The 20,522-nt window shown below is 44.8% G+C and overlaps 1 protein-coding gene across 2 annotated transcripts in view; it reads left to right on the top strand.

Moving 5' to 3' along the window:
* The window catches only part of LOC147893482 (lipid droplet phospholipase 1-like), a 40,417-nt gene extending 21,001 nt beyond the window's left edge, over positions 1–19,416 (top strand). For both annotated transcript variants that reach the window (XM_087385519.1, XM_087385518.1), the window contains exon 10: positions 18,740–19,416. In XM_087385519.1, coding sequence (XP_087241645.1) covers positions 18,740–18,811 — 72 coding nt within the window. In that variant the 3' untranslated portion in view covers positions 18,812–19,416. The remainder of the gene's footprint in view (positions 1–18,739) is intronic.
* The last annotated feature ends 1,106 nt before the right edge of the window (positions 19,417–20,522 follow it).

Below are 20,522 nucleotides of genomic sequence, written 5' to 3'. Positions count from 1 at the left end.
ATTTGATGTCAAATATGTGCAGCTCGTAAAATACGATATCTGGCCAGCATGTGACAGTACTGGTGTGACAGCTATGTGTGCCTATAACAAAGATGAAAGGCCACAAACATGTGAAACTCCGCCACCCTGTTGAAAAGTTTCCAATATTTGGGTAATTGTTTGGAGGATTTATCAGTTTTTATAAGTACAATCCATCTGAAAGGAAATAAACAGAGCCTTCACACAAACCTCCAGGAATACACAAGGTTGTAGTGAGAGGGAGCAACAGTATTGAAGGGGGTGTTTGCGAAAAATACTAGCAACAAAAACGCCATTGTAGACCTCGAGCGAGATGGGTTCTCACAATGAATGGCCGTAATTCAAATGTCCATGAATATAAAACAGCAGAAAGTCGATTAAGATTTATGAGTATAGACCTTGTAAACTGCTAAGAAAGAAACTCTTAGTAAGTAGTGGTGAATAGCCAATTGTGAATCTTCTACAAAAGATTTGTGAAAAGATCAGCATATCTGTGCATTGCTAGGATGTGTGGTTAGCCTGTGTCATAAATGGTGCAACAGATATGCACGCCTACAAAAAAAGTAAAGGGCCACAAAATTCGTGGAACTTTGTCCAAAGTTTTCTACAGAACAAAAGGCTTCTCAATTATGTTTGAGTAGAGAGTGTCGGAAGGAATTATCACCACTGTGACCCACCTGAAAAAGAGAGCCCCAGGGTGTTTGGTCTCTGATCAGGTCTCTGGTCAGACTGTTAGAGCCTCCTGCAAGCATTCCTTTTTCATTAATTTCAAGAAGCACATAAGGTCTGCAAGGAAACCCAATTGAGAAAACTGTGCCAAGTGATAAATTTCTAAATGCAGCAGTTGGAGAGAGCAACAGTACTGAGGGGATGCCAGAGAAGAATGTCCTCAAGCTTCATGATGTAGTTGTCAGTGGCAAAGATGCATCATGATGGACTGAATTCCTTTATAAATCTAACTAACAATACCCTTTCTACTATAGTGAACCAATAGTTGAGCCCTCGTTTTTCAAGCAAGTCTAATTTGATTGCAGAGTAGAATATCCTAAATGCATCCCTCAAGATCAGCATGAGAAATGCTTAATGTAGCATAGAGAATTGTTACGACTTTATTGGGTCCTATATTGTCGCAAAGTTGAGCACATGTAGTGGGCACATACGACCAGCAATTACTAGGATGATATTTGCATGTAATGGATGTATGACTCACAAAATCTTGCTACCTTGCCTTTATCTCCTATCTTCTCATAAGGGAAATGATTTTAGAGAATCAGCACGGGTCAGGTAAACATTGTTGGATTCATAATAGAATGAACTGAAAGTGTAAGCAATATAATGGAAAGGCCTAGTCTAGGACTAGGGTGGGACTAAAAATTCCTAAGAGTTACATGGTGACTAACTGGATTAAGTGTCCCAAAGGGACTGAAATCTGACTGAAAGTCCGAAGTGTTCGAACTCTTAGGACGAAAAGTCCTAAGAGTTATATGTTGACTAACTGGACCAAGTGTCCCAAAGGGACTGAATCCTAACTAAAGTAATTGTCTGAGGCCTACAAGGCTATATCAGGGCTAGGTCCAACAAATCCAACAAAGGCATAACCGAAATTTCAGCAAAAAGACATCTCTACTGATAATAGGCTTTCCAGTGCTTGGCTGGTATAAACGATAGCCTTTGCTCTTTGAACTGTAACCAATGAAGATACATTTAAGTGCCTTGTCCTCAAGCTTGTGCCACATTTGAGATGTAATATGTGCATAAACAAGGCATCTAAACACCCTCATGTGTGAAATGACTGGCTTATGAGGTGCAAGCCTGACACGTCCCAGCACTCCTGAAACCCCTGATCTGCAAAATAACCACACACAACATCAGAACTGAGCAGGCTGCTCACCACCCAACCGTGACATCTACGGGTTGTGATCCCGAATCAGAAGATGTCCCCTCTGAGCCACGAGCTGAGCTACTGGCACGAACTCCCAATCAGATCCAAACCAGCCTGGTGTCCCATACCACCAGGAGGCGCTGTGAAACCCTGGATCTGCCACTGGGCCTTGGGCTACGCTAAGATGCAGGCGCGCGTCCGTGACACAATCCAGGATCAGACCTAGCACCTGGGAACGAGACTTGCTCCCAACTGCACACTGAGAACTGAACCCCCTGGGCCTCTTTTATAGACTCGGGCCCCGGCGCCAAAAATAGCGAAGACCTATAAATAGTTCGTACCCTTGCCACTCAACCCGAGAATCAAGCCTGCCTAGCTCTAAGCCTCCCCAGGCTAACCTGAGCTAGTTCTGTGTACCTAGTACACGTCAGATACCAATCCGTGCACATGACATACTCCCCCTCCTCTAAGAACTTACTCTTGAGTTCGCTAAGAAATCCGGAAATGTTCGTTGGAGGTTTTGTAATGTCTCCCATGTGGCATCCTCCTCAACACGATCCTTCCACTCAATCGTGTATTCCGTGATAGTACGATTTCGAATCTGTCTTTCACGAAATGCAAGAATAGATTCAGGTTCGTGAGGAATAAAAGTCAAATCTGTAACTTCTATAATCTCATGAGGAGAAACAAGTTGATCATCTGCACCCAATACTTCTTTCAGTCTACTGACATGAAATACTGGATGTACTTTAACATCAGGAGGCAATTCTAGTCGATATGCAACTGGTCCAATTCTTTTAATGACCTTGAATGGACCACAGTATCTGGGGGATAATTTCGGAACCAAACCAGTAGTTAGGCTCTTGGATTCCTTAGGAATTCTCAAATATACCATCGTTCCTTCAGAGAACTCTCTAGGTGAACGATGTCTATTAGCATTAAATCTGTCCCGATCTTGGGCACTTCTAATAGACTCCTTAGCAAACTGCAACATTTCCTACATGTCTTGCAAGAAGTTCTTAGCCCTTTTAATCCTACCATAACTGGTGACTTAGGTTGAAACCCGTACATAAGCATAAAAGGACTGTAACCTGTACTAGAATGCTTTGCACTGTTGTAAGCAAATTCAATCATGGGTAGATAATCTTCCCATGAAGACTGTCTCTTAGATACATATGCCCGAAGCATGTCTTCAACCAACTGGTTGACCTTCTCTGTACTGCCATCAGATTGTGCATGATCCGAAGAACTCATACTTAAGAGTAGTTTCTAACTTCTCAAATACAAGTGTCCAAAAGTTACTTGTAAACTTTGAGTCCCTGTCACTGACTATGTCAGATGGCAAACCATACAGCTTGAACAAGTGGTCCACAAACTCGTGAGCCAACTGAACAGCTGAAATAGTTGTTCTTGTAGGTAAGAATCTAGCCATTTTCGTCAAACGGTCGACTATGACCCAAATAGAGTCATGACCCTTGCGCGTTCGAGGCAAACCAGTAATAAAATCCATGGAAATACTTTCCCATTTATTACCTGGAATCTGTAAAGGCTGTAATAAGCCCGCGCTTCTAAGGCGTTCAGCCTTAGTAACCTGACAAACTCGGCAACCTACTACATAGTTCTCTATAAATGCACGCATCTTAGGCCAATAAAAGGTATGCTTCACAAGAGACAGAGTCCTATGTATACCTGGATGTCCCGCACTAGGAGCATCATGACACTCCCAGAGAATCTTGGATTTAAGGTCCAGAACATCAGGCACACAAATTTTTTCCTTCCGGAACAGCAAGCCGTTCCTAATCATCCACTGACCTCCCGCCGCCTGTATCCTAGGTGGCACAATCCCTGAGTCCTGGTCAACCATGGAGCTCCCATCCTGGACTCTCTGCCAATAAGAACTGAAATGAGTATCAGTTGCGTATAGCCCTCTCAAGGATTGAAATAGGTCTGAGGATATTTCCGTAAATGACAAAGCATTTACAAACTTAACTCGACTTAAGGCATCCGCCACACTATTCAACGAACCCTTACGATAACGTATTTCAAAATCAAAATCCTGCATTAGCTCTGCCCATCTAGCTTTCCTTCCTCTCAATTCTGATCCATCACACACATACTTAATTGACTGGTGATCAGTCAATACAAGGAACTTTGAACCATACAAGTAGTGTCTCCAAACCTTAAGAGCATACACTACAGCATAAAGTTCCTTCTCTAGTGTGGGCCAACGATACTGGGTGTCGTCTAGCTTCTTACTCTCAAAAGCTACAGGTCTGCCCTCTTGGAATAGAGCTGCCCCAATCGCATAATCACTCGCATCGGCCTCTAAAACATAAGGCCGGGTAGGATCGGGTAATGCAAGAACGGGTGCTTCCTTGATAGAAAACTTCAAGGTTTCAAAAGCCTTGTTCATTGCATCATTCCAAGAGATCGGCTGGGTAGACCTGCGTCCACGACCTTTCAATATGTTGGTCAAGGGTGCCGTGATATGTGAATAATCACGCACTGACTTCCGAAGAAATACCGTAAATCCTAGGAAAGAACAAAGTTGTTTCACAGTCTGAGGGATAGGCCATTCTAAAACCTTCTGGATACGATCCAGATCAATGCTAATACCTTCAGAAGAAATCTTGTGTCCTAAGTAAATGATCTCCTTCATAAAGAAGTCACATTTACTCATCTTGGCATAAAGCTTATGCTGTCTTAGAACAACTAAGACAACCCGGAGGTGTCCTATGTGATCCTCAAGCGTTTTACTATATACCAAGATATCATCTAAGAACACTACAACAAATTTGCCCAGAAAATCCCTGAACAAATCGTTCATCATCTGCTGAAAAGTAGCAGGAGCATTGGTCAAACCAAAAGGTAATACGAGGAACTCGTAATGACCATACCTAGTCCGGAATGCGGTCCTATCTATGTGTTTAGCATAGATACGGATTTGATGATAACCCGTGCGCAAATCAATCTTAGTGAAATACTTCGCTCCGGCCAAACGGTCTATCAAATCATCAGAACGAGGTAAAGGATAGCGGTTCTTGTTGTAACTTTATTTAATCGTTTATAATCTATACACATTCTCCAGAAAGAATCCTTCTTCTTTCTTAAGAGGACAGGTGCACCCCAAGGTGATTTACTTGGGCGTATATAGCCCATATTCAGGTAATCCTGAAGCTGGATAGCTAACTCATCCTCCTCTACCTGGCTCATCCTATAAGGTGGTACACTGATAGGTTGAGCCCCTGGGACTAAGTCTATGCGATGATCTACTGCCCGTTCTGGAGGTAAACCTTTCGGCAGTTGAGCTGGGAATACGTCTTTAAAATTATCTAACAACATTCTCAATTCTCGGTGTTCAAACACACTTAATTCATTCTTGTTAATTACCGAAACAACAGATGAAGAAAGTGGAATCAAAACACACTGATAAACATTATAATGAGAATTGTTTAATATATTCCGAAGCTGCATCGCAGATACAATAGGCCCCTGAGAAGGGGGAATCTTATCACACTGAATACAAAATTGGGTGTCCTTGTCTACAAAAGAAAGCGTATGCTCCGTCCATCCGATCTGAATATTGTGGGTTTTAAACCACTCTATCCCGATCAGCAAGTCTACATGCTCTAGATGCATAACATAACATGTGAGAGCTCCTGTGTAGGCATGAATCCGGATGGGAAGCGCTTTCAACCTTGCGATCCCAAAACTGCTTCCCAGCTGGAAGCTGCACCTCGTAGGTGTGGTCGCTAGGTACTGTGGACAGCCCCATCTTCTGCACAAATTTGTAATTAACAAAATTGTGAGAGCTGCCCGGATCAAAGAGAATGTGAACCTGTTGGTCCCTAACTTCTCCATAAACTCGGAAAAGATCATGGGAACCAAACAACGAAGTATTAAAGGTACAATTACAAGAAAGGGGGCAGGTAATGACATTTACTGAAATACCTGTCATCGTGACTTGGTTGGCTCCCTTGGCTGCGGTACGTGGACCCGCCTGGAGCTTCGGTCCTAGCACCAACTTTTGGTTCTTCCGCTTAGGACACTCATTCTTTGTGTGGCCCCGCTCCTCGCAATAAAAACATCGGCCTTCTTTCTTGAGCCTGAGAGTGCGAAGGAAACGGGCCTTACCATTCTTCGCAGGAGTTAAGCTTTTCCTGGAGGCGTTGTCCGTAGACTTCGTCTCCCCAATACCAGTTGCATGCTGAAAGAATTTACGTTTGTTCTTTCCGCTCGTCTCGGTAACTGTGGTTGCCTTGGTACCGGCCATGGTATCATCATATATGCGCGCATATGTCATGGCCTCCTGCAATGTTGTGCACTTGTTGTTCTTGATCTGCAACTTATAGGAGTCTGGCAAACCATCCACGAAGAAACCTAATAAGGTTACTGGATCCATTTTAGTGGCCCTGGTTTACAGATCCCTAAATCTTTGAAGATAAACTTCAAAGGTCAAATTCAATTTTGACATATCGAGGGCCTTGAGCTTGCCGACGATATCGTAGTCATCTTCCTTCTTCAGGAACTCCTTCCTGAAGATACCCTCAAATTCTGTCCAAGTATCAGGCTTAGGCTGGAGTTCTTTCCACCATAGCAAGGCTTTACCTGACATAAACCCTGCTGCAAGCTGAATCTTTTTCTCATCTGGATAGGGGTGGAATTGGAAGTGTACCTGCCACTTGTGCAACTAAGTGTCAACTACCTCCTTTGTTCTTGATTTTTGGTCACCTGGAAAAGGATCCGGAGTGATATTCGGGCCTAGCACGGAAGCCATGGCATCCACATGCGTGAGTGCCTGAACCGTGCTACCCAGAAGAGTCAGAGTTGCTTGTATCCCTTGGAGTTGCTGTGTCAACCCCGATTGATTAGCGTTGACCTGCTCGAATTTGCCATCAAGAGCAGTCGTAAACTCACTGAAGGCTTTCTTAGTTATCAGGTCGTCATAGAGACCCTGATCGTCCTCTCCCACTGGAGTGTAATCCAAGTCCTGCTCTCCCATGGTGAACTCGGGATTTTGAGCATCAGACATGGCTGAAATCTGATTTGATTACGAACGGAGAGAAATAACTGACTGAAACGAAGCACAGAGGAAGATGGAGCAGAAGAAAACCATCCCGAATGAAGCTGACGGAAGGAGATGCTGAAATCTGGCGAATCGGAAGACCCAGAGTCACGGAGCCTCCCCGAACCTGCAAACCGGATGCACAGGCTGCAGTAGGAGCTGTGCGGACTGCTGACGTGGCCTGTACGGCTGCTGACGCAGGCCGTACGGTGACTGCAGGTGCTGGCGCAGCCTCTGTTCGGAGCTGCAGCAGGTACAGAAGCTGGCGGAACAGTCCGTACAGGCTGTACGGCTGTCGCTGGAGCTGTATGGACTGGTACGGAAGCTGCGGGAGCTGTGCAGGGCTGACGCAGGCAAGGACTGATGCAGAGGAGCGGATCGAAACAGGGCGCAGGCTGAAGGACGAGGCTGGCTGGGCACGAAACTCGAGGTAAGATCTCGAATCTTGGGGCTGCTTGTGGGTAGCCTAGCACCCAGCCCCCACCTATATAGGGTGCAGGGCTGCCTGATTTGGAAGCTGGGCTTCCAAAAAAGGCCAAGCCCCTCCAGCTTTGGAGGGGTGCTTTTTCGAAAAAAACACCTGAGCCCCTCCAGCTTTGGAGGGGTGCTTTTTTCCGGAAAAAGCACCTTTCTCCTGCGCAGGCTGCACGCAGCCCTAGGCGCAGGCTGTTCGCAGCCTGTTGCGCAGGCTGTGGACAGCCTTTTACACAGGCTGTCCCGCCTCTACTGCCTCGCCTACTGCGCCCCTTCCTAAGCTCCGCATCCCTTCGTCCCTTGCAGTCTTTTTCCTGCACATTGCTCCTTCTTTTCTGCTCTCTTTCTCCTCCCTCTTAACTTCTCTCCGTAGCCTTCAGAGATTTCGATTCTTTCTTTTCCTCACCACCCAACCGTGACATCTACGGGATGTGATCCCGAATCAGAAGATGTCCCCTCCGAGCCACGAGCTGAGCTACTGGCACGAACTTTCAATCAGATCCAAACCAGCCTGGTGTCCCATACCACCAGGTGGCGCTGTGAAACCCTGGATTTGCCACTGGGCCTTGGGCTACGCTAAGATGCAGGCGCGCGTCCGCGACACAATCCAGGATCAGACCTAGCACCTGGGAACGAGACTTGCTCCCAACTGCACACTGAGAACTGAACCCCCTGGGCCTCTTTTATAGACTCGGGCCCCGGCGCCAAAAATAGCGAAGACCTATAAATAGTTCGTACCCTTGCCACTCAACCCAAGAATCAAGCCTGCCTAGCTCTAAGCCTCCCCAGGCTAACCTGAGCTAGTTCTGTGTACCTAGTACACGTCAGATACCAATCCGTGCACATGACAAAGCCTCATAGGGAGTAATAGTGTTCAATGCTTTGGTTGGTGACCTGTTCAAGATGGAATTTGTGCACATAATGGCATCCAACCAGAATTTGTTGGGCAAAGAATTACCCTTCATCATGCATCGTGCCATCTCCATCAAAGTTTTATTTTTTCGTTCTACAACACCATTTTGTTGTGGTGTGTACATGGATGAATTATACCATGAGATCCTTAGAAATCAGCAAAAATATTGGGACATATGCTCACCCCGCTTGTCAATGTGGAGTGTGACCAGCTTCTGTCGACTTTCATTCTCAGCTATAACAAGAAATTGTTTAAAGCATGCAAAGACATCTGACTTGGATTTTAATGGATATACCCCAAGTATTGTTCGGTGCACATACCAGGGCTAAGTGCTAACAAACCCCCCTCTGTGGTATGGCTGAAGTATCTTGGAAATGTCTCAGGTATACCTGGAAACTAGATCATGGCTGCACATGTTCGTCCAAGATGGATATAGCAACCTATGATAGTACAGGGAGATCAACATCACATAATAAATGGTGGCAAGTGTAAGGCATGATGAAAAGCCTCAAACTTGGGTCGTGGCAGAGCCTTCGTGAAGAGATCTGCTAAGTTATCCTCTGTGGGAATGTAGGACAACTGTATATCTCCAACTGGCAAGCGCTCTCAAACATAATGATAATGCACCTCAATGTGCTTGGTTTGCACATGAAAGAGAGGAGTATGCGCAATAGCCAAAGCGCTTTGGCTGTCAGTGTAGATGATCGTAGAAGTGTTCAGGCTGACATGAAGATCTGAGAGTAACTTACGGAGCCAAACACGCTCTAGTGTAGTTGTGAGGCTGCCCTTGACAAATAGAAGTGGTAATTGTAGGCTGCTTCTTGTTGAACCAAGAGATGCATGCAGAGCCAAGCATGAAACAATTGCCACTGTGTGACACATGAGTGTCGTAATAACCTGCCCAATCATTGTCCATGGATGCATGCAAATCCAGTGGAAGACTGATCACTCTAGAACAGTCCTGAATGCGGTGTTGCCTTCAAGTAACTTCAATGCATGCCAATGCTGTGTGCTGGGCTTGTGCATGTACCTGCTTAACTGAGAAACAGCATACTGCAAATCAGGCCAGGTATGACATAAGTAAATGAGGCAGCCCACAGCCGGCATCAAATGGGGCACTCTCATCTTCGGAGGAGAAATGGAAGCCAGGTTTCAATGGAGTAGAAACCGGCTTGCAATCCTAGAATTGGAAGCGCTACAAGAGCTGTCCAATATATTTGGATTGTCTCATCATTATGCCTCCCTCAACATTAGCAAACTGGATGCCCAAATAGTAGTGCAATGAGCCCAGTGTCTGAGTGTCTAGCCTAGTGGTAAGCATGTCATCTACATAAAGAATTAAAGGACTTCGACTAACACTACTGATAATCGAGTTGAGATTAGTGAGGCCTCGACTAGCACTTATAATCTTGTTGAGGTCGGGACTAACACTGACAATCCTTATGTGTTTTGTAAATGTCTATCTGTAGATCCATGATAATTTGGATATACTCTTCCGGACATACAGAGTGGCCTTTGTAGGGATGTTTTGAAATTCAAGTCATAGCAAAAAGGAATGTATCTTTGCATACAATGCCCGTGATGCGTGGTTCAAACGATAGAGGGCCTTTTTCAGCCTGCATACCTGATTTTCAAAACTTGCAACGTCAAAGCCTAGAGATTGGGTGACATAAACCTCTTCTTGTAAATCCGCATGAAGGAAAACGGTCTTAATGTACAACTGGTGGACCTCCCGATGCCTATGGGATGCAAGAGAAATGATGCACTGAATGGTCGTGATGTGTGAAGTGGGAGCGAGTGTCTCCTCAAAGTCAATGCCATGTTGGTGGGCATAGCCTTTCGCAACAAGGTGGGATTTGTAGCGATCAACATTACCATCAGCTTTCCGCTTCGATTTGTAGACCCACTTATTGCCGATGGCACGCTTTCCTGCTGGCAAGTCACACAACTCCCATGTGCCATTTGAGTGAATCGAAGCAAGCTTAGCTTTCATGGCATCCATCCATTCTTTGATATCAAATGCATCCTTATGACAAAGGGGTTCTTGATTGTAGGATATAGCAATCAAAGCAACATGAAGCGAATTTGCATCCATTTGTTTTGACCACCTCTGGTGCGAACAGCCAAGGGCTCAGCTGGCTTGCTGTCCCGTAGAGTATCCAAGAGCCACCTTGGAACTCGTTTCTGCTGTCTAATGACTGCCCGTTCCTCTGTAACTACCTGTTCAATATCAGGGCAACAAGAGGAAGCTGTGAGCTGCTAGAAGCGTTTGGAGCCGGATTTTGCAAAGCGTTATCTGAAGTGGTTAAGGGCAGTATGGCAATAAATACATCAGAGGCTTCAACTGATGGCTGTTTTTTGCAGTCCAGCCAAGGTAAAGCAACATCTCAACAAAAATAACATCTTTGCTGATGATAACCTTCCCGGTGCTAGGCGGATACAACCGATATCCTTTGCTCTATGAGCTGCAGCCAATGAAAATGCATTTGATGGCCTTATCCTCTAGATTATGCCTCAGCTGAGATGGAACATGTGCATATGCCAATGACCCAAACACCTGCATGTGGGAAATCATAGGCTTCCGGCCAGTCCATGCTTCATAGGGAGTAATGGTCTTCAATGCTTGTGTGGGTACTCTGTTGAGTACATTTTTGGAACACAGATGGCATCCAACCAGAATTTTTTTGGCAAAGACTTGCCCTTAAACATGCATCTGCCCATTTCCATGTCTGCTCTATTTTTATGCTCTACAAGCCCATTCTGTTGCGTAGTGTATAGCACTGTGCACTAATAAATTATGCCCCGGGCTGCTAAATAGCAAAAAATTCATAGGACATACTCACCCCCCATATCATTGTGGAGAGTCAAGAGTTTGTTCCCACTTTCATTCTCAGCCATGGCAAGAAAGCGCTTGAAACAAGAGAAGACCTCTGACTTTTTCTTTTTTTTCATATACCCAATGAATCTGCTGAAGTCCTCCACAAAAGTGGAGAAGTGTAAGTCACCCCCAAGTGATGCTATCATCATCGACCCGCATACATCACTATGCACGAGATGCAACTTCCTAAATGCACCAACGGCCCCATCTTTGGGAAATGAGAACCGATGCAAGCAGCCCTCACAGACATGTTTGGCAGGTGCATGCATTTGTGGGAGGTCTACTACCATATCCTTTGAATGCATTTTCACGAGACTTCTATAATTCAAATGCCCTAATCTCTCATGCCACAAATGTGAATCTGAAATGACAGATTCAAAGACGAAATTTGTTGCAATAGCTGGCTGTTTTTCATGGGCATCAAGATGGTACAGCCCATTGGAAAGTGACCCAGTAAGTACAATGCAGTCATCATACCGGATGTATACAGGGCACAATGATAGCCATAAAAAAGAACCCTGAAGCCATTTAGGGAGATGGCTGAGATAGAAATCAGGTTCTTTTTTATACCTGGAACATAAAGCACTTCTAGAAGGGTGACTGTGTCCCCTAACGCAGAAGTGACCTCAACATGGCCAATCCCCTTCTCAGGATAGGATGCATTATTGGCACACGTGAGAGTGCTGCCATGTGGAGCAGCCCCCGAGGATTGAAAGAGAGATTTGTAGGAAGTACCGTACCGTTATTGAAATACCAATCTGACTCCAAATCTGAAACAGATAAGGCTGAAGCATGCTTCTCCGGATGGTATTGACATGTCACAACAATGCCCACTCATCATGAGCCATGTTTGTTGCCTCATGGATGTGTTCAGGGGTAGCAGGAGCATTTGTGGTTTTCTTTTATGAAGCAATGCACTTGTGACATTTGGAGATGTCATGACCGGGCTTCCTGCAGTAATTAGAGCGGTTTGATTTTTCTTCCCATCAGATAGGACAGAAGTAGATGAAGTGGTAGAAGGTTTGGGCTTGCTGAAATTCTTTCTATCTTAAATGGTGCGTTGCCCTACTAGCTAGATTTAGATTTAGATGCTCGTTTGGGAGAGACTAAAATGAAATTGTTTAGACTTCACATGTAGTGTAGCTTGAATGAAGAGATTTGGACTACTTTTTGATTAGCCTTCTCCTTTAGTGCTAGCCTTCGTCATGGCTGAGTTTTCCCTTCACCTCCAGAGTGCCGAGAGAAACTCAGTACGAAGACTTTGTATAAATGAATGCTCAAGTATGTGTGGGTATGTGGATTTGTATGTGTGAGAGCATACTTTTATACTATGGTCTACACCCACTGTTGGGCGTTGATGACGTCAGTGGGGATGTCATAGTAGCTAGTCCTTGCTATGCATGATGGAGTTTATGGTTCTCAATCTTATGAGTGACTCTCGTGAGATTGAAACTGCACTATGTTGTGTTTTTAGAGGATGAGTTTGGGAATGTTCCTGGATTCATCTAGGTATATTGCTGAAATTCTTGCCCCCTTTACCTTTGTCTTTGTGATCTGTAGCAAAAGCTTGATGCATGAATGGAGGCAGCCGTGGTTGGGATTACCCATGGCCACTAGCCTCAATGTTGTAGCGATTCCTGGTATTGGTCAGCGAGCCATCAAGTGTCGTAGAGACTACGTGTGAATTTGGCACAATCTCATCAACATTGATGAGCTGCTCTCTAAAATCCTTAATCTTGGTGAGATTGGCTTCCATGCTGTCCCCTTCGTTCGTCTTAGCATTATCCAGTTGCCTGCGTAAATAGGCAACCCGGGCCTCATTGCAAATTTGATAAAGAATGGCCAAAATATCCCATGCATCCTTGGCTGTCTTGCAAGACCGAATGTGAGGTATAACCTCCCTCTTGCTAATCGCTGCATGTGCCTGTGCATCTCTCTGATCCCAACGAATCTGTTCGGCTGTTGGAAGGTCTGCGGTTGGCACTGTGGGAGTAGTGGTAGATGAACCAGAAGCAGTAGAAGTTGCTGCAGTGGTAGCAGGTGCCTGTGATGTAGAGATAGGTCTAGTCTCTGATCCATTTACAATACCCAAAAGTTTTAGGATACGAACAAGTAGCGCATCAAGTATGACCACATGGGGTAGTTGGTACCATCAAGCTTGTTTTCAGAGGCAAGCATTCAAAGAGACTCATTGCAAAAGAGAATCCCCAAAAGAAAATGATCTGCAAATGTCAAAGCCTCAAGGCTACAATGCAATGAGTTGGCTGCTCCAAAGCCGACTGCAAATCTGCAAATGCCAACCCAAAAATGACAACAAAAGCTCTACACATGTAAATGCCAAGTAGCGTGCTTCAACATTAAGCAAAATACACAAGCTGTCTCGAAAATCTGCTGCAAGAATTTGTCCAAGAAAACACGAGCCTACAAAAGGCTGTCTTGCAAAACTGACCAGCCCAAATCAAAGGGCAAATACCTGCAAATCTGTCGAAGGCAAATCAGAGCTGAATCTGTCCACAAATAGTGGCTTAAAGTCCCTGAAAAGAAACTTCCAGGGCATGAAAGCCAAACAGAGTGCACACGAAGCAAAAGCCCCAAATTTTGAAGAGAAAATTACCCAAATCAAAGGGCAAATGCAAGAAAATTCCAAATTTACCTGAATCGAGCAAAATGTCACTGCAAAAGGCAACAAATTGAGCAAAAGCCCCAAATTTAGAGATGGCAATTTTTCCATAAAAGGGGAAAACGTGAAAAATCCCCAAATTTGCTGCAAATCTTGCAAATGTGACCCAATCTCCAGCAATTTCTTGCCAATGTCAATGAAAAACCCCAAATTTCAGACCAAAGTGACCAAATGTCATCCTGAACAAGGCAATGCCACTACAGAAGCTAAAAAGCCTCAAAGTACACCCTGAAATTTGCAAAACCACTTTTGGAAAAGCAAATGGTGGCTGAACTGCAAGAAAAACAGGCTATTTGGAGCTGTACAGAGGTCCAAATTCACAAAAAATTGTATGGACAGATATGGAGATGCTGTACGGAAACATTGCCGTAAAAAATGGCAAACCCGTACGATTGTATAGACATGTACAGACGTCCATACGGACATATATCGACAGTAGTGGGATGGTGTAAACTGCAAAAAAATTCAAAATCGACCTAAAAATGTCCAAAAAAAGTCCCAAATCTGTTTTTCAGCTACAAAAACAGATTTCTGCAGTCAAGACTGCAAACTGAGCTTTTTTTTGGCGATGGTTTGCAGGCTGTAGCTCCGAAACTGTTGTTTCTAGCAGATACAAGCGGCAATGCAGAAAAATTGTTCAGAAATGGTTGTGGGACTGTGGAAAGCTGTCACAAGAGCTGAATCTGCAAGTGGAGTACAAAAAACGAGATGCTACCACCAAAACCGAGCAATGCAAAAATGGGCTGTTGGCTTGGGAGTTGAGCAAGGGGGAAAGCAGGTTGGAGCAAGTAAATCTTGCTCTGATACCACTGTGGGATGCAGGGAACAATGAATGGGAATGGAATGCAAGGAAGCAAACAACAAGCTGAGGAAACAAGGAGCACTTGCAAATGGATAATGAGAAAGTAGAAGAGGTGGCCAATATAGGCCCTGAAGTCAACCATAGGGGTTGACCAAAGGAGTCAACCTAAGGGTTGACTGATTCTATGAGGCACATACTAGAGCTACGTGCTAATAGGTGAAGTCATCAACAAAAGTGACAAAGTATGAATGTCCACATTGGACCACATAGATCACTGTGAATTAATGCAGCGTGTGGGCTGCTCCCTTTAGGGAATGAAAGCCGATGCATTTTTCCAAGTAAGCATCCCTTACAAACATGTTTGGATCATATTGGGAGAGCGACAACCATATTTTGTGAATGTACCCTAACAAAACTGCCACAGTTAAGATGTCCGGGACGCTCATGCCACAAATGAGTGTTTGCAATGACTGAATCCTCTACTCGAAATGCTTCTAGGCATCAAGTCTGTGAAGACTTCTAGTCAATGTTCCAATGATGACAATGGTTGGGTTTCCCACCTGACTTTGATGTCTTTCCATTACCCTTATGATGGATCGGCATTGATAGAGGCATTCTGATTTGCATGACCTTGCTCTTCTTGCAACAACAAAATGACAAGCTGATCAAAGGTATAGTGGTTGAGATTGCCCATTGCCACTAACCTCAAAGTGGTTGCAAACCCTTTATAAAAGTAAAGAAGTCCACTGAGTGTAGTGGACCCTATCTGACTATGTGGCACAACTTCATCAATATTGGCAATTGCCCCTTGAAGTCTTTGACTGTCTCCCTCATCCATTTTCAAGGCATCCAACTACTTTCTCAAGTATGCAACTCTTGCTGCATTGTGGATCTGATGCAAAGAGGCCAGTTTATCCCAAACAGCCTTTGTTGTTTGGCAAGAGTCAAGACCTGATGTGAGGAATTGTAAGTCTTTTAACTGACAAAGCAATTAAAGCATTAGCCTGTGCATCTTTGCCATCCGGACTGTTCTTTAGTTGGAGGCAAAAGAGCGGTAGTACTGGAAAATGAAGAACCAATTGCACATTGACACCACCCGTATTGACATGTGCAGTGGTAGGTACCTATGGTGGAGGTTTAACATCAAGGTTTGAATAATATTCCACAAGGTCTTGGCTACCAACACATGATGTCCATGAGGTGCCATCTAATTATCTTCAGGTGCAAGCATTCCAAAACAATCATTGTTTGCCATTGCAACTGAGGCAAAATGCACAGATTCTCAAAAATCTCACTGAACCAAGCTCAAAGTCAACTACCGGCACAGTAATGGAGTGCCAATCTGTGCTTCCCACAGGATGCTGCAGCCGAATAGACCTGAAATAAAACCCCAAGGCACGAGGGCCTAATGCAAAGAACAAATGGATCAAAAGCCCCAAATTTTGCAAGGCAGAATTCACAAAAAATCAGGGCAGAATAGGGTCGTATCCTTGCCTAAGGAAGCCGTCAAGATGTTTGCAGAAAAGTCAAACAAATGCTCCCAAAAAAATTTGATCAATGCTTTGAGAAGTCAACATATTGACACCAAAAAACTCAGTCAGCAAATCAAAGATTGATGTAGAAGGTTCGTCACCAAAACTGGTCAGTCTAACTGTAGACAGCAAATGGAGAGTGCAAACCTTTCAAAACTGAGATGGTTCAATTGGAAATGGCAGTACAGAATGCTGAGAACACTGGACCAAAGAACCTCCAAAGGCACCCAAAGCAAGTACTGTAGCAGTCGGCCAGTAGCTGAGGGCAAATGGCCTCCAGAAATAGAGGGGAAAGATAGAGACTTATGTAGAAGCGTTGAGCAGACGAGCGCCATGAGCGACGAGCAGATGGCACACTGACAACTTTGACTGTCAACGCTGATCTTGTAATTGCTATGTTGAGCTGCCAAGCGGGTGGGGGTTCTCAATGGCAGTGGATTTGCACAAGCCAAGCTGTGGTGGAGTCCCAAGGGTTACAGTTAAGGCAGTTCTTGCCTATGACACTCCATGTGTTCTGACTGTGTTCATCAAGACAGGCAAGTCGGATGTGTCCCGACCCCATCCTGTGTCTAGGTCAGGTCACAACCTCCTGTTTAAGCTCACCTTTGTGAGACTTCCGTTACATCCTGTGGGCGTGCAACATGCGTTGAGCAGACGAGCGCCATGAGCGACGAACAGATGGCACACGGACAACTTTGACTGTCAACGCTGATCCTGTAATTGCTATGTTGAGCCACCAAGCGGGGTGGGGGTTCTCAATGGCAGTGGATTTGCACAAGCCAAGCTGTGGTGGAGTCCCAAGGGTTACAGTTAAGGCAGTTCTTGCTTATGACACTCCATGTGTTCTGACTGTGTTTATCAAGACAGACAAGTCAGATGTGTCCCGACCCCATCTTGTGTCTAGCTCAGGTCACAACCTCCTGTTTAAGCTCACCCTTTGTGAGACTGTGGTTACATCATCTGCAATACTTTGTGAATGATTTCCTATTTTCCTTGCCCTTCCCATGCATTTGTTTTCTTCTCTAGAGCTGCAAGTCTGAGCTTGAGCTCACGGATTTCCTGCTGTAAGTAATAAATATGTTCTTGTGGGTCTATCATAGTTACCATTCTCTTTTGCCATAGATAATTCTTTGCATATGGAGAAGGCGTCTTTGCAAACAGAGGGGGGGGAAGGGGGTGAAGGGAGGGCTGCAATGAAGGAGTATGAAGCTTTTGGAGTCGGGGTGAAGGTCTTGACCTTAGGGAAAGCCATGGGAGTCTTGGCCTCTCCATCCATGGTGGCCTGTGTATGTTTTCTGGGTACCCCTCTGCTGTAACTAAACCCGAGGGTTGGGTTAGGGTTCAGCCCAAACCCTAGGGTTAGGTAGACCCCTATTAAGAAGCCCTCACGGTGGCAAGATGGCAGGAGCATATGGCGGCTAGGGCTTGAGCGACGCTGGGCGGCGGCTGATGGACAACCTGCTGCTGCAGCTGCTGTTCAACAACTACTAGTTGCTGGCTGGACGACGATGAGCTAACTGACGAACTAAAGCTAACGAGTTGCTACTGGCTGACGGAGAGAGTGGAGAGACTGCAGGGAGAAGCAAAGAAGATGTACGATACGGGAGTTGTACGCGAGGGCTGCACTACGACGACCTGCGCCTAGGTTGTATGGAAGCGAGCGGGGGCTGTATGGGAGCGGACGACCTGCAGAGGCTGTACGGGAGCGACGACAAAGGTTGTACGAGAGAGAGAGAGAGAGAGAGAGAGAGACCCCGAAGGATCTATGAGAGAGAGAAAGAAAGAAAGAAAGAAAGAAAGAAAGATAACAGGCGGCATGAGAGTACACTGATGACCTCTTGAGTTTAAGGAGGGCAATCTGTGCGTCCAAGGCTGCATAAGAGATGGGCTTCATAGTAAAGAGACACCAGCTTCTTTTTCTTCACGTGTCTTTGACAAAACGAGATATGAGTCTAGCGGTGCAGGTTTGCTCTGAGTTCCCTTGAGATCCATGCATATTATGCATCATTGGCTTCAGAGACTGAGTTCTCTAATGGTGGGATTACTGGAGGAGGCAGCGTCGTGGCAAGCTGAGGGATTTTTGCTTTTTTTGATGGATGGTGATGGCATTTATTATAGTAACTTATTTGTAATATGGAACAAGCAAGGCTTGAACTGGAGCAGATTCCCTAGGAGTGAGCTGTCTTGCGGTTCAGCCAAGCAGCACCTTTTTTTTAAAAGTGTGGCTGTGCTTGTACTGATATGTTCTCTCTTTCCTGTGTGGCATATGATGTCCTTGGTGTGTTGGAGCAGTCTTGTTATCTAAATCTGGCTTTCAATCGACAGATTCATTCCCCTTTATGATGTCTTTTAAAAAACCTGTGTGGATTGCCACTTGGCTTTTTGGAGTAGAGTCTTCTGCAATATGGAATACTGAACCTTATACGGAATACTTGGCCTTATATCATATTATATCCGTCTTTCTAATGAGTTTGTGTCTTGTACCCATTCTGCAGGTGAAATATTACTGGATGCATTCAGAGGGGGCAGATGTAATTGCTCATATTATTGATAATTTTGTGCTGTAACTGTTGGATTGCCTTCTCGTTTCAAGTTTTTCGAAGTGTGCATCCTTTTATGGATCAAGATTCGTGAAAGCATATTGTCAATTACAAGCCTCTTTTGGGTTTGAAACCATAGGGAGGCTAATAACTGTAGTGCATATTCATGTTCAATCGGAATCGATTGAGCTGTTTAAGGCGATTGCCTTCATATTTATAATTGTAAATATCCTTTAAAAACAAATAAATGCTGCAATGCTATATGAGAAAGCATTCTTTTCAGCAAGACTCGGTTGATATTTGCTACTGTTCATCTCGTAACACTGGTTGTTGGCAGCCTTGGACCAGATGTTGCCTCAAACTGTTGGTACAGAACAAGAATGATGAAAGCAAAGGTCTACCCATAGTACACATTTTACACACTCTCTCCAGAGATTTAGAGATTGTTCCAATATAGCAGGAAAGAGTAAACTTTTTGTGTTCCAACTTTAGCAAATTTATCAGGAGATTGTTTATCTAAGAGACCATTTCTTATGTGCTGCCTTGATCAACAGTCTTTTCTTTATCCTGAGAGCAATCCAGCATTAACGATTTTGTAAAAAGGCTGATAAGTGATGAGTATCTTAAATGAATGGAGCATGTTTTTCTTCATCTACTCGTACAAGGGAAGTCTGTAAGCATGCTGTGGCAGCGCATCCTGTATTTTCTTGATGGGTGTTAATGGTTTGTAACCTGCTTCCCAACGCGATTGAAACACTATAGAATAAGTTTTAAGAGATGTCTGATTGAATTTTTGAAAGCATGTAGTACATGTCACGATGTATTACAAGCCAAACAGTTCAGCGCAAATCGTCATTTACAATCAATGAGAGCAGCGTGCTAATGTGCATCCATCTAGTGTGCACTCACGCAGCACACGTGTGCGTGCGTGTGTGTGTGTGTAAAGATCTTGTGTGCAGATAGTGTGCTGTCAGCAGTAGTAAGTCGTGAGGATTGATCATAATGTGTAATCGCCTGGGAACAGTGTGGTACTAGCGTAAAAGGTTCCAAACTAAGTACTTGGAGGTGAGCACCACCTCACAAACTTCAACCTAATGTACATGTGTGTGATTGAAGTGCATTTGTGTAGTGTGTGTGTGTGAGAGAGAGAGAGAGAGAGAGGGACACTGATGTACATTTTCAGCTTACCTGCTTTTTTGGGCTAGCTCCCTTGTAATATGAAGTACTCAAAAGTTCACCCCCAAAAAAAAAAAAAAAGTGCGTGAGGGACACTGATGATCTGGTGTGTGTGTGTGTGTGTGTAGTGTGTTCGGAAGGAGAGCTTTGGAGCGTTGTCTGCTGCCCCAGCCCCGTCTAGGTTTACTGCGCCTTCATAGTGAGCTCGTCAGCGCCTAATCCCCTCCTGCAGCCGTCGCGCCTCCTTTGCCTGCCTGTACCTGTTGTACGGTTATCCGTACCCGCCCCTGTTATACACTGGATTTGCCAGGCTTCACTGTAGTGTTTCATCCGTACACCTCGTATGGCCTTGTCATCTGTACTTCCTTCCGTACAAGTTCTGTACTTGTACGGTCTCGTCTGTACGCTCTCCCTACCTGCTGCCCGCCCACTGCTCACGTTTGATCGCCAGTTCTCCTCTGCTCTCTTTTTCTGTTGCTTTCCTCGCTAGTCACTTTGGGTTTTTTTTTTTGCTTTTCACCTTTTCCTGTGCATACAGCTTTTCTTCTTCTGCCTTTTCCCT

This window comes from Dipteris shenzhenensis, chromosome 15 (assembly GCF_047967505.1).
Source record: "Dipteris shenzhenensis isolate YYH24624 ecotype China chromosome 15, Dip_SZ_1.0, whole genome shotgun sequence".
Lineage (NCBI taxonomy): Eukaryota > Viridiplantae > Streptophyta > Polypodiopsida > Gleicheniales > Dipteridaceae > Dipteris > Dipteris shenzhenensis.
Note: the sequence above shows the minus strand (reverse complement) of the source record. Positions and strands in the feature narration are given on the sequence as shown.